Genomic DNA, 13452 nt, shown 5'->3' on the forward strand with positions numbered 1-13452 from the left:
AAGAGGTTTGATTTGATTTTGAGAAATTAAATTTGTTTCCTTTATATTAATTTCTTCTTTAACTCCTCACTGTGTCTACTTTTCCATAGAACTGTTGTATCCACACATGCTCCATGGGGCATCACAGCTGCTTCTCTTCCTGTCAGCTAGAACCTCTCTGGGACCCTCACCCCTATGACCATGGTTCCTTTGGCCAAAGCATCCCCAAGCCTGGTCTCCTGCTTTTGCCACAGCCCTGCTTTGTTGAGTGGTGATGGCTGAGAAGCGAATTCTGAAATTGTTTCTCCTGGTCCTCACCTCCCGAGTGGCCAGGCTGATGCATTTTAAGCCTGGATGTCTTCACAGGGAGATGGGATGATGGCAAAGTTGAGGAAGAACTGTACTGCTCACAGGCTTCCTGGAGAAAATTGAAGAGTACACTAGTCCCTTTTCTGCTGCCTGGTAAAGTTGACCAGGTACTACCCCTGAAAAATCTTATTAAAAAAAAGCATATGTTAAAACAGACCTATTTTGGCATTGTTCTATTAGGAAAATGTTATTAGACCCCTATAAATTACTATTTTTCCCTTAAAAATGTATGTAAGAAAAGGCATACTGACTTGTCTCAAGCAAGCAGTGCTGTGCTTGCCCTGCTTTGGAAAAGGTAGCTCTGGAAGGAATTGCAAAAAGGGCTCCAGGCTGCGTGGATGATGATTTCTTTGTATAGAAACATGAATCTAGAGCTGGTTCTTTACTGACTATGAAATCTTCTTCTGAAGATCCTCATGTTTATTGTACGAAACCTCAAATTTGAGGGGAAGTCTTCGAATTGGTGTGAAATCTCCTTTAAACCCCTCATTCTGATGGAAAACTCCTTTGCATAAAAGTAGAGTTTTCAGTTGTACATCCCCTCTGGAGGAACGAGGTCTTTCCTGAAAATGCATGGCACATATTTAGATATGCGATCATAAGTACTTTAAGCTGTGGAGTCAGATATCTGTGCATGACACTTTTGTGAGCCTGGCAGTGAGATTGTAAGTGGGGGTCCACTAATCCCTAGACAAGATGAATTTAGCCTGTGATAAACCAAGGTCTCAAAGAAAGATACAACCCATTATTTTTCTGCATTCACCTTATAATTACATATATATCAGATCCTTCTGAAGCTGTGTAGAGCCATAGGGCCTATGGCTACAGGAGGTGTGCATGTGTCCTTAGCTGGACTTGAAGAGAAGGTTAAAAAGCTGAGGGTGTTTTTGAGATTGTTTACAGTCTGTGGTTTGTGAACTTTTTTCTAAGTCCGAGGATGTTTTGAGCTCCTTCTATAAAGTTGTACTATTTGCATACCATTGTAGCTTAAAAGTTTATATCTTCCCAAAGGTCTGATTTAGCTATTAGAAGTTGTTTACTTCTGCTCACAGGGCCAAGCTTCATAGATGATGCATTCCTGGGTGGCACATAATTGCAGCTCACCCCAGTGCTGCAGGAATGTTTTATGAAAGGTTCTGTTCCTGCTTTACAGGAACCAGAAAACCTCTCTTATCTGTTGTTCATAGCTTGTTTTCTTATTGACTTTATTGGACCATCTTTCCTTGTAGAGACTGATTTAGACTGTGATGAAGCAGTTGACAGTAATGCATATTTTATGCAAAACAGGAGAATGAAATTAGTTGCTTTGAAGGAATTCTGGCATTGTATAAAGCATTTCTGTACGAGTTGTTACTGGATATATGATTATATATTTAACTCCAATCAGGTTTCTGTAAACATTTAAACAATAACAATTAAAAAAAACTATTGAGGGGTTGATATTGAAGCTATAAAAAAGTAAATGGGAGTGTTGGGTATATAACATACCTTCTCCTGAAAGACACAGGGATTTAAATGAATTATACTGTCACATGGAAATTCAAGATAGAAAACTAAAACTGATTGGTAAGTATGAAATATTTTTACCCTATGTTCAAATTTTGAAAGATTGTTGCCTTTATATAATATAATAATGACAGTGTAATACGTAGTTTGTCAAAAAAAATTAAGTAATTTTTTTAAGATCTCAACCTGCAGTATGAAACTGGCTTTAGTAGGTTAGAGCTATTCATAAATATTGAAATAGCCATTTTTAATCAAGTTGGTATTACAATGTTATCAATAAAACCTCTGTTAATAGATTAGCTTAAAATAGCAGCAGCATAAATGGAATGCTTGAAATGGGCCTAAAATAAAGTACACCATCAAAGAGCAAAAGAAAGGACAATTTTTATCTTATGAGCTGGAGGTCAGTCCGAAAGTGACACCTGCCCTGACTTTTGAATTAGGCAAGGTTCCCTATGTCATAAGTTAGGATGCTGGTCACAAGAAAAAAGTAACAAGAAAATAAAAATGTGGAATGGAGGAGCCTGGTAAACATTCTCTTATGGTCAAGAAGTTGATATACAAGGTTAAGCAGGACTGAAATGTATACTTCACAAATTCAAGACATCATGGAAAATAGTTTAAACAGCTCTGGTGTAATATGTGCTGTGCTTAACATTCATTAAGGGTTTTGTCTAGGGACCTCCAATTCTTCTTGTATGGGTCATAAAAACATATTAAATCTTCACAGCTTATCCCAACATCAATTAAATACTGATATCTCACCAACAGTGCCTATACGTATGGTGTCATCAGCTTATCAGTCTCAGCTTATTCAAGTTCTAAAGTATGTCCAGGTCTTATTGGAAAGCATAACAATATTTTATACACACAATATGACTCATTTCATCAATGAAAATGTCATAATTTTATTAAATAAATGATATTTCCACAAAAATATCTACTTGTAATATGTTGCAAGGAAAGATATTAGCTGTCATTATTCTCCTTTTCTAGAACTGAGAAGATTAATTGTGGGAAATTATTGAATGCATGAATTAAACAGTCAATAAATGCATCAATTTTTCATTTTCTTCAGGTAAGGTTAACATTCTTAGGTATTTCTTAATCCCAAAATGTTGGAATAGATACTGATGTACTAAATGATTATAGTTAGAAAGTTCAATTAACAAAGATGGAAAAGAAATGAAAAGCAGAAGTATAACCACCCACCCCCAAAACAATGTATTTTAAGGCTTTTAAAATAATATTTTCAAAGCACTTTTTTGAAATGTTTTAATAATTTTAAGTTAATTGGAGAGTCTTATTGGATCTATAACTTGGAGACCTTCTTGCTAGGGATTTCAGTTACACCATGTAATGTCTAAGTTGGTCTCAGTTCAACAACACTTTGACTGAACTAAAAGTGTTTTTTAATAAAATGATGGAGATCTAAGATGTATTCAAGTTCAACTAAGTACATGATGATTTGAAAAAATAGTATTACTAATGAAGTCTTACCAGCAGTCAGAAAGGTAGCATAACAACTGAGATCATTAAGGACAATTTTATTTTAAAAAGATAACATGAGATATATGTTACTGGTTTGCCAGAATTATAACAGCTACTAACTGCAATCTGGCTAGGACATAAGGGAGAAAGAAGAGTGAAGCTCCAGAAGAAAGGGCCAGAGCAGGGATAGAGTGGTGGAAGATGAGATGACGGCAGCACAACAAGAAGACAAATAGAAGGAGGAGGGGGCAGAATAGAGGGAGGAAACGTATTTCAGATGAAGAGGTGTGGAATGTCATGATGCAATAGGAACTGGCTATTGGGTACTGACACCCTGAACCCCCAAAAGCCTTTAATGAAGTAAATGGCTAAGACAACAAGAAGGGGAAACAGGCAGTCAGAGGTGAGGCCCCAGGAGTGGAAATCCTTGTAGTGTACTCCAAGGTCAAGGAGTCTCTGTGAGCTGAAGAGTGACATATCAGCCAACAGACTCTGTGATGCAAATGTTCTTGGAATTAGATGCTTAGATGCTGGAAGGAGCAAGATTGCTATGTTTCTAATAAAAAACTGAGATGGCTGTAACATTGTGAAAGGCTAATGAAAAGAAATAGCAAAAAATTAAATAAATGGATCAGAATTTCAGAATTAAGTTTATGAATAAAGATACTTAGGCATTTATGAAAATTCAGACACCATATGGAAAAGAAATAACTTAATGGGATATAACAGCACCAGTGAAGAGGAGAGAGAATGAAGATTATAATGGTGAGTGAAACAGATGGATGGTTCCATTCTCTACCTCAGCAGGTAAGGAAGAAAACCTAGGTGAGAAAACATAAGAATAGCTTCATATTGAAAGACTTAAGTTATTAGGGCAATATCTCTTATGATGATTTCTCATATTGTTAGTATACAAAATAAGATTATTTCAGATTACATTTCTCATACTGTTAGTATATAAATAAATTTATTTCAAGTTTCTTTATTATTCTTAAAAACAAAAAATTGATTTTGTGCCCAGAATTGACCCAAATTAGGTTCCCAATATTTCTCTGTTCAAGCTGTAACTCTCCTTTATTAGAAAAGTCACAGAGATTTTAAAAGTGATAATGAAATTATATTGACATGGAGAAGAAACTGGGACAACTCAGATATTTTACTCTACTACCTGAGTAAGGAGCAGATTAAAACTAATTATCCTCATTTAAAATTATAGCAGTGTTGAAAAGGATAAGAAATATAGCAGTGAGTGGTATGGAGAATGATTTGAGCAGTTCTCATGGTGCACTTAGCACTCAATGTAATAAGTAGGAAGTCAATGGAGTGATTTCTCAGCTCTCGATAGCCATCATTTAACAATCCCCAAACCATGGTCTCGTAGCTCCAGCACTAGTTGACAGCCTGGGATGGAACTGTACAAGGAAATGCTCAGATTTTATGAGGAGCAGGAATTGTTGAGGTGGGACACAATCAAACTCAGTAAGATCAGGAATTCTTGTGGAAAAAATACAAGATGTGGAAATGGATTTTCTGAGCAGACAGAACTGGCTTTGAATGAGTGCTCTTCCATTCACATTTATTTGGAATAACAAGTCTTTAGACTTTTCATTAATACTGATTTCTTTCATTTTAATATTGCCTATGTTACTTCACAATTTGTAGAGTTACAATGAGAAGGTTTGTACGATGTGAGTACTATAAACTACACATGACATTCTAAATGAATAAAATTTGTGTATATTACCCAATCTGTTGCTTATAGTATTTAGGCTCAGAAAGAAAAAAGTAAAATGCACGCAACTAATAATTTAGGTAAGGAGGGGAGGGAAAGAGAGCATGAGATAGAAACAGAGAGAGAGATTTAAGGAGGAGGGTTAAATAATCAAACATTAAGATAAAGTATAAAATCAGTACATAAAAGGAGGAGACATATGTAGCCAATAAGAAGGTGGTGTTCAGATGGAGAAATTTTGAGGGTGAATTTCCAAATGAAATCAGTATCAAGTTATACTGTAGAATTAGAAATGAAAATAATTTTCTTACTAGTGGGCAAATAAAAGATTTCCACCATACATAAAGTTTTAAAGGTTCTGATACAATAGATCAGAACATTTATTCAGATTGTGTATTCTACATTGGTATATACATGTAGCGTACATGATCCTATACAGAAATGTGTACCCTACATTTACTCAGGTTGTGTTTGGTCATCATCTACTGATATGTTGACATTTATAGAATATGGCCAAAGAGTCCATCTGTACCACCAATTGGCCTATTTATTAACTCAAATATTCTTACAGGCAAACTTTGACCTACAATTATAACGATGTGTAGCTGGTTCTTGACAAAAATTTCACGACGTATGGGCATAGGTTTTAAAGGATTAAATTTCATTTGCTACCCATGCACTGTAAATAAGACATGCAAGCAGAGAAACTAAAGGACTGTAAGGCGACACTATGCTATTTCCTAATAGCTAATGGGAACTACGAAGAATAAATTTGTATAAATATGCATTTATAAACATATTTGGGCTAATTTCTTTTTTCATGTTTGTTCTCCATGTTGTTTATGGATTATGCGCTTTCTCCATGCCCAAGGAAAGTTAACTAAAGATGCTCAACTCTACAATGGAGAGTGAATTCCTGCTTACACGATTTTCTGATGTGTGGGAGTACAGACTCTTGCATGCCATGATCTTCCTGCTGATGTACTTGGCAACCCTGATGGGGAACCTTCTCATTGTCACCGTAACAACCTTCAACAAGAATCTTCACACCCCCATGTACTTCTTCCTCAGGAACCTGTCTGTCTTAGACATGTGCTACATTTCTGTCACTGTCCCCAAGGCCTGTGTCACCTTTCTCACTGACAACAGGACCATCTCAGGGGCTGGGTGTGCAACTCAGATCTTCATGGTCCTCTTTTGTGCATTTGTGGAGGTGATGTTCCTCACCTCCATGGCCCATGACCGCTATGTGGCCATCTGCCAGCCCCTCCACTACCCCATGATCATGAACCCTCGGGTCTGTGTCCAGATGACCCTGTTCTCTGTGCTCAGTGGTGTGGCCTACTCTGGGTTCCACACTGGGAACACTATCCGGCTGCACTTCTGTTGGTCCAATGTGGTCAATCAGTTCTTCTGTGATGTCCCCTCTCTACTGAAGCTCTCCTGCTCTGACACCTTCAGCAATGAAATTTCAATTTTTATCTCTACAGCAGTGATTGGTGGTGGCTGCTTTGTCTTTATTATCAGGTCTTATGTTTACATATTTTCTACTGTGCTCAGGTTTCCAACCAGGGGAGAGCAGGGAAAAGCCTTTTCTACCTGTGTCCCTCACATCCTCGTGGTGTCTGTCTTTCTCAGCTCTGGTGCTGCTGTGTATATAAAGCCGATCCCCTCCTCACGCACAATTCAGGACATGATCACCTCTGTGTTCTATTCTATAGTCCCTCCTTTCCTGAATCCTATTATCTATAGTCTTAGAAACAAACAGATAATGGAGGCTATGAAGAAAGTTTTGAAGAGGATGCTTTATCCAGGAAAGTGAATGGGTAATTCTTTCAGACAATCCTATACTGATGATGTGTGTTGGAAAAGCTGTCAATATTGACTGTCTTGCCTGTTTCCAACTTTTGGAACCTGGTCTTCCTTCTCTAAGCCACCAGTAGTTTCTTCAAAGCAATCGAGGCTTTCTCTATGAAGCTCCTCATAATTCTTCCAGAATACCCCCCTTATCCTTCTAAAAGGCCATTCCACCATGCTTGGTAACGCCAAATGCAGCAGCCTCCCACTCCTTTGGTACCAAAATCTGTTTTAGTTTGCTAAACAAAAGTTAGAGTGTCTAATATATTAATAATAATGTATTGGCCTTCTTAGAGTAGTTCTCTTAGTATGTGACTCCAGCAAAAAAAGTAATGAAAAAAAAAAGATTCTTCTAAACCAGTACTGATGCCCAGTGTTCACTCCCAGTTAACTCCTATATGATGGAACCACATTTCACCAAACTGTCATATATAAATTTTAACAATATTTACAAGCAAGAAAAAAAAACCCTTTATATGTGAAAACTCCATTTACATGAAACTACATTTTTGGTTGACAGTAACTCTGTATCACCTAAGAGTACCACATGGTTATGAGGTTGTATATAAGTATATTTATCTATAACTTTTTAATTTTTAGCAACATAGACATGGTTTAATACTTTTTTATGATATTGTCAAATGGTGGAGAAACCAACTTTTTCAGATTGTAAAAATGACACAGGAAATACCAGGTGCTGTTAATTTGCAATTCAGATCTCTCAGTTTTGCTGATATTAACTATTACACCGGAATTCCTACCAATGAGATACTCAAAATATGGTCTTGCTTAAGAAATAAAAGTCTTCAGCATTGTCCTTGGCCATCTGTTACCTCTTGGGTAGCTTCTTAGTCTCCCCCATGGCTTCCTCTTTCCCTATTTCACCTTAAAGTGTGGGGACACTAGGCTCATGCTCTTCTCAGTTCACATTTTCTTTCCATGATCTCATATACCTGTGGGCTTCAGATTCTCTAGGCTGGTGACTCTCAGATTTACGATCCCCAGTTTTCTTGTGAGCTGAAGATCCACATAACAGCTGCTTGACATACCCACTCAGCTATCTCGCAGTCATCTGAAATTTAGGATGTCAGAAACCAAACTCATGACTGTCCCTTCTAAAGTGGGTCTTCTTCCAGTGTTCCCCAACTCTCTCTCTCTCTCTCTCCCTGTCTCTCTCTCCCTCTCTCTCTCTCTCTCTCTCTCTCTGTCTCTCTCTCTCTATATGTATACATATATATATATGTATATATATATTTATATATGTATGTGTATATATATATTTATATATATATGTATGTGTATATATGTATATATATCCCTCTCTCTATATATACATATCAACTAAAACAATACATAAAGGCAAAGTGATTGTCCACTAACCTTAATATAGTTTAAAAGGATAATATGGCATACAACCAAAAATATAATTAAAGGAATAGTCACTGAAACGTTATTTAAAATATTAAAAGTGCAAGATATTTTCAGATTTTATTTTATCTGAAAAGATAAAAATAGATTACTATTGCAGTATAATTAATGATGTGAAATTCCTTGTTATTAAAGTTGTGTTATTTACATATCTATACTATGTGTTAATAAAATAAGTATATTTGTGTGCCATTTGACACCAGTTTTGGGGGAAAAGCACTTGTAATGAATACAAAAAATTTTAAGTAGATATCATTGGAAATATTCAGTAAATGAAATGTCTTTTGCTGCTGTATTAAAGAGTGATAATCTTATGCTTTTCTTTATATTTCCATTTATCAAAATATTTATAATAAGGATTATTTATTAGTATTATTGTTAAGTTATTATCATTATTTTGGGCTAGAAGAATCGTTGTGAGTATGCATAAAAGAAAAAGAGAAAATACATGGTAAAAACTGTCAAGGGATAAAGATATAATACAATAAAAATTAAATCTCTCTTCAACTCTAGAGCCCCTGCTCTAGGTAAACACACTTATTAGACTTTCAAGAGACACCCACAAAGATACACACATTGCCAATTTTTAATAGAGAACAACTCTATTTCCAGACTCATTCAAAAGTCCTGTATGCAGATTGCTTTTGAAAGGAGAATGGAATTAATTCCATTATATAGAATTAATTCCAGTATAGCATTCATGGAAGCATTTGGCAAGATGGAGAAAGTGGTGTTTGTTTTAACAGTTGGAAGAAATAAAGCACGTTGAAAACTTGTAGATACAGGGAAACAGACTCAGACAGAAAAAAAATGCAAACTAAAGTGAGGTGATGAAAAAGTTGAGTCATATCTGTGTAGAAAAGTGATTGGGCTAATTTTGTTGGATCTCATGTTGGGTTAGGACAGAGTTGAGAAATGTAACTCAGGGTCCTAGAAAATCGTGATGTGCAGACTAAAGAGTATAGGCAATATTTGGTATTGAATGAATACTGAAAATATCGAGAAGTTCGCTGGAGTATTATATTATCCATATTCTATATGAAACTTTCTGGATAAAAATAAGGCAGGAACCTGCCTACCAAAAGTCCAGCTAGAAAGTAGCTAAGACCTGAAGTAGGTAGATGACAAATAGGTAGGTTACAATTAAATTAAAAATTTAATGAGAGATATATTCAGGTAGGTCTAGAGGAAATTTGAAGGGAAAAAATCCTGCACCTTGACTTATAACAAATAGTAATTTGTTATATAAAAGCTAATATTTGCAGTTTATTACAATAAAGTAATACTCAGGTGAAACATGCCAGTAGATCACATATGGGTGTGACCTGCTTTATGCTGACAGCTGTGTACATGCTGGACATTTAGATTCCTTAGAAGATGTGCAAGAACTCCTGCAGGTCACCACCAGGGAAAACTATGCACAGAGTGTCACTGATACCACTGTGGGGGCAAATATTCATCTAGTGCAATAAGAGGATGATAGATTAAGCAGTTCAGCTCTTTATTGAGTTCTTTCAAATCATAACCCCCCCCCCTAAATATTTTTTGAATAAAGAACAGACTGTGTGCTTAGCAACTCCATTCCTGCTTCAGGGCACACATGCATGTGTAGGCTTTGAAGGTGGGTGAGCTCACCCAGCTGCTCCTGTTTAAAGAATGTCTAACCAATGCCCAAAGCTGAGGGTTGTTTGTATAAAAACATTAATTAACATTAATGTAGCTGTAAGCCCTATGCAAATAGTAAGGCCTTATAGGACTAACAATTTTTTTTGCGTGTATTTTCCTTTTCAGTACAAGACAGCTGCATTACTTAACAGCTGTGAATCTCTCCCCCATGCTTAAAAGGGTGCCTGACAAAGCAGACAGCCATCACCACTAGTTAAGTGAGTAGCTGGGATGGTTTTAAACCAAAGGGAAGCCTGAATGTGGCTAAAACTAATAAAACACAAGTATGAGGAGAAGACATCATAAAACCATCCTTAAGTGAAACAGGCAAGGTCTATTTGTCATAGGGTAAAACTTACAGATTTTTCATTGTTAAATATGTGGTGAAAAAATATGAGCTATGGGGGCCATCAGAGAAGAGTTATAGAGACTTAGAACTCTGAGTCCAGAGTGCAGGTTATCTCTATTCCCCACTCCCTTCCCCAACAGCCCTGTGCTGCATGGGATGGGGTGCCTCTGTGTTCCCACAGTTCTCCGCTTCCTTTGACCGAGGGTTACCGCTCCATAGCGGCAAACTGAACACACGATGACACTTTGATTGATGTCACTTTATCCTGTGTCACTATGTCCTAAGCTCTCTGCTTTTTTTTTTTTTATTATTTTTATTCTCCTGATTTAATCTTTCCAAGTACCTTCAAGGTAGGTTGTATCATCCCCTTTTAAAATGAGGACATGGAAGCCACAAGAGGTTTGGTAACTTGCCCAGGCAGAGATGACTCTTGGAGCCAGGCTCTGCTTGTCATGACCCTCCTGGCCCAGCTGTGGCTCACATCTTTGTATTCCCTGATGTTTGTGGCTGTGCACGACTCATTAGGGTCCCCAGAGTCCAGACCAGTGCCTGGCACAGGAGAGTTCGTGGAAGGTTTATGAAATTCAGTGGAAACGTTGAAGAAACTAAGACCCAGAGAGGGACAGTGACCAGCTAGTATCATACAGGCAAGGACTATTGAAGGTCCTTCTCAATAGGCTTAGTGAGCAGAGGGCTGGCCAGTTTGCAGGCAGCAGAAGGAAATTTGTTTCCATTGCTTAGTGCAGAGAAGTATCAGAGAGGAAAGAAAAGGTGCATGCAGCATGTGCATGTGTGTGTGTAGGGTACATCTGTGTGCAAATGTGTGCCTAGGAGTGTGCTTGTGTACACATGTGTGTCTGTGTGTGCATGTCTGTTCATGTGGACATGTCCACTTGTGTGCATGTGTCCATTCATGTGGTAGCTCTTGCAACACTGCAGCCTGCACATTGGAATGTTTGAATCTGGACCAGACCTGATTTGCATTTTTGAACCCATAAGTCACCCCATGATCACTTATACCAGGCACTTATACCTAGAATCCTGCCTTGGTGTTCTGGGACAGATGAATGATGTGCTGATGTATTAGCATGGAGAAACCAACTATGAAATTATCAGGAATTTTGAAACCAGTTGTTAAATGGTCATTGTTAATTAAATTATATAAACATATGTAATTGAATAAGTTACATTAAGCACAAAGATGATCAAGGTCAAAGCTCATCGCTTCCCTGTTTTCTTCTCTTTTGCCATTCACTACGCTCTCGAGACTTTGTGTCTGCTGTGTGTGTGGATGTGTAAACCGTACCTAATGGTTCACTGCTGTGCTTCCCTTCCAAGCTTCTCATTTAGTGACACCAGGTTGGTAGCGTAAATGGAAATAGTTGACACTGCTGGTCAAGGCTTGATTTGTTGTTTTGTAGATTCTTAATAAAGTGGTGGACGAAATGTTAAAAACGCAGATAAAAAAACATATGCTATGTTTGTAGCAATTCTATTGTGAATAGCAAAAAAAGAAAAGAATGTGGATATTCATTCAAAACTTTTATTCAATTCAGCAAGGATGAATGAATGAAGCCTGACACATCTCTCTTGTTTCACATTTATTTTATTCATAAATGTGAATGAAAATATCAACTAACCATCTTATCAGAACTGTACTCATTCTTCAGTTGCAACCATAGGTTGGCTACAGATAAAAGAGTTTAGCACAAATCAGTGAAAGCACCCTGTGATAACCAATTGACTAAATGGAATTTACAGTCAAGAGCTCTGTACATTTTATTATTTGGAAACTGTATGCTACACATCCCTTTTCTCAGTGTAATTAATACAAACTTACGTATATATATGTGTTGTTTTTTTTTCCTTCTCACGGAGCCAGTTACTTCCAAGCGCTCTCTTTGGCAGGTTTGACCTGGCTCTGGGTGTGGAAAAAGGAGGGTGTTCGGGTTTGGAAGACCAAGGTGAGTGTGACTTCTGCCTTAGGAGAAAGAACAGAGAAAAAAACCAATGTCCCAACCCATCCTTTTCTCCCAGAGCTCTGTGCTGTATGAGTCCTGTCCCTCCTCTGTAAAATGAGGTGATTGAATCAGATCAGGTTTTTTAGACTTTTTTTACTACAAGTCACCATTATGGTCAAATACACATTGCAGCTACACCCAGCTCAGACACATGTATGTGTGTGACAGATTTGCACAAAATAATATTCTTACTTTGAATGGAATACTCTAGTATTTTAATTTGATTTTGAATTTCTCCTCTGTTTCTTTCCATCTTGTGAAATGCTGGTCATGACCACTAAACTAACTTCACAGCCCACTAATAGGATGTGACTAGCTGTTTGGAAATAGCTGACCATCAGATCCTGATGGCTTCTGCTTTGATGACACACTCAGAAAGCATCTGTCTAAGCACTGTAGGTTCCTAAACACCAGGACTTGCTCAGATGCAGGTGAGGTCATTTGGGAACTTTAGCTCCCCTCCTGCACTTTTGCTGTAGCCTCCCCACTCACCTATCAAGCTCCAGTTCATGGTTCTCTCCCCGACTCAGGAGGGCCTGCAGACACCTTCCTCCAAGGCCTCTGGAGTTCTGGAACCAGGTCCCCTTGGTTTCATGTTGGAAGTGAAAGGTTTTTCATGTCTAATCTCCCCCTTTTAGGTTCTGGGTTTTTTCAAAAGCCAGAAAAATGTTTGATTCAATTTTCAACTGCAACCACTTCCTGCCTCACCTATATTCCCTTCTTCTGACCTGGGGCAAGGTACATAACAAGGGCAAGCAAGTGCCTGTTGAATGAATGGGTGAAAAAAAAAATTGGAACAATGAGGGAAGAAGAGTGGGGAGTGGGAGGAAGGAAGGGAAGGTGGGAGGAAGGAGGAAACAGAGAAATACACTGCACTGTGTGCACTTGACATGTGTGGGTTTAATCTACACCCTGTCCACCCATGATATAAGATACCCTCATCAACCACTGGTCACGGAGTCATCGAGACTTGGGACTGGACCCTCAAAGGCTCATCTGCTGCTGACTCTCCTCTATGACCCCTCCTGCACACACACTGGACAAAGCCCCATTAG

General features: G+C 37.8%; 2 protein-coding genes across 22 annotated transcripts in view; both read left to right on the forward strand.

Annotated features, from left to right (window-relative positions):
• LOC143664215 (olfactory receptor 14C36-like) overlaps positions 1–13452 on the forward strand; it is a 176608-nt gene that overhangs the window by 48883 nt on the left and 114273 nt on the right. Inside the window, exons 10-13 of one of the 21 annotated variants that reach the window (XR_013166374.1) lie at positions 2851–2932; positions 10154–10245; positions 11644–11735; positions 12259–12340. The exons of 19 other annotated variants lie outside the window; for them this stretch is intronic. The gene's annotated coding sequence lies outside the window, so the exon portion shown is untranslated. Of the gene's footprint in view, positions 1–2850; positions 2933–10153; positions 11736–12258; positions 12341–13452 lie in introns of all 21 variants that reach the window. One more of the 21 variants, XR_013166373.1, reaches the window with a different exon arrangement.
• Positions 5201–7397, forward strand: LOC143664650 (olfactory receptor 14C36-like). The gene has a single exon (XM_077138116.1). The coding sequence runs from the start codon at positions 5964–5966 to the stop codon at positions 6897–6899; it is 936 nt and encodes a 311-aa protein (XP_076994231.1). The 5' UTR covers positions 5201–5963; the 3' UTR covers positions 6900–7397.

Source organism: Tamandua tetradactyla, chromosome 20 (genome assembly GCF_023851605.1).
Source record: "Tamandua tetradactyla isolate mTamTet1 chromosome 20, mTamTet1.pri, whole genome shotgun sequence".
Lineage (NCBI taxonomy): Eukaryota > Metazoa > Chordata > Mammalia > Pilosa > Myrmecophagidae > Tamandua > Tamandua tetradactyla.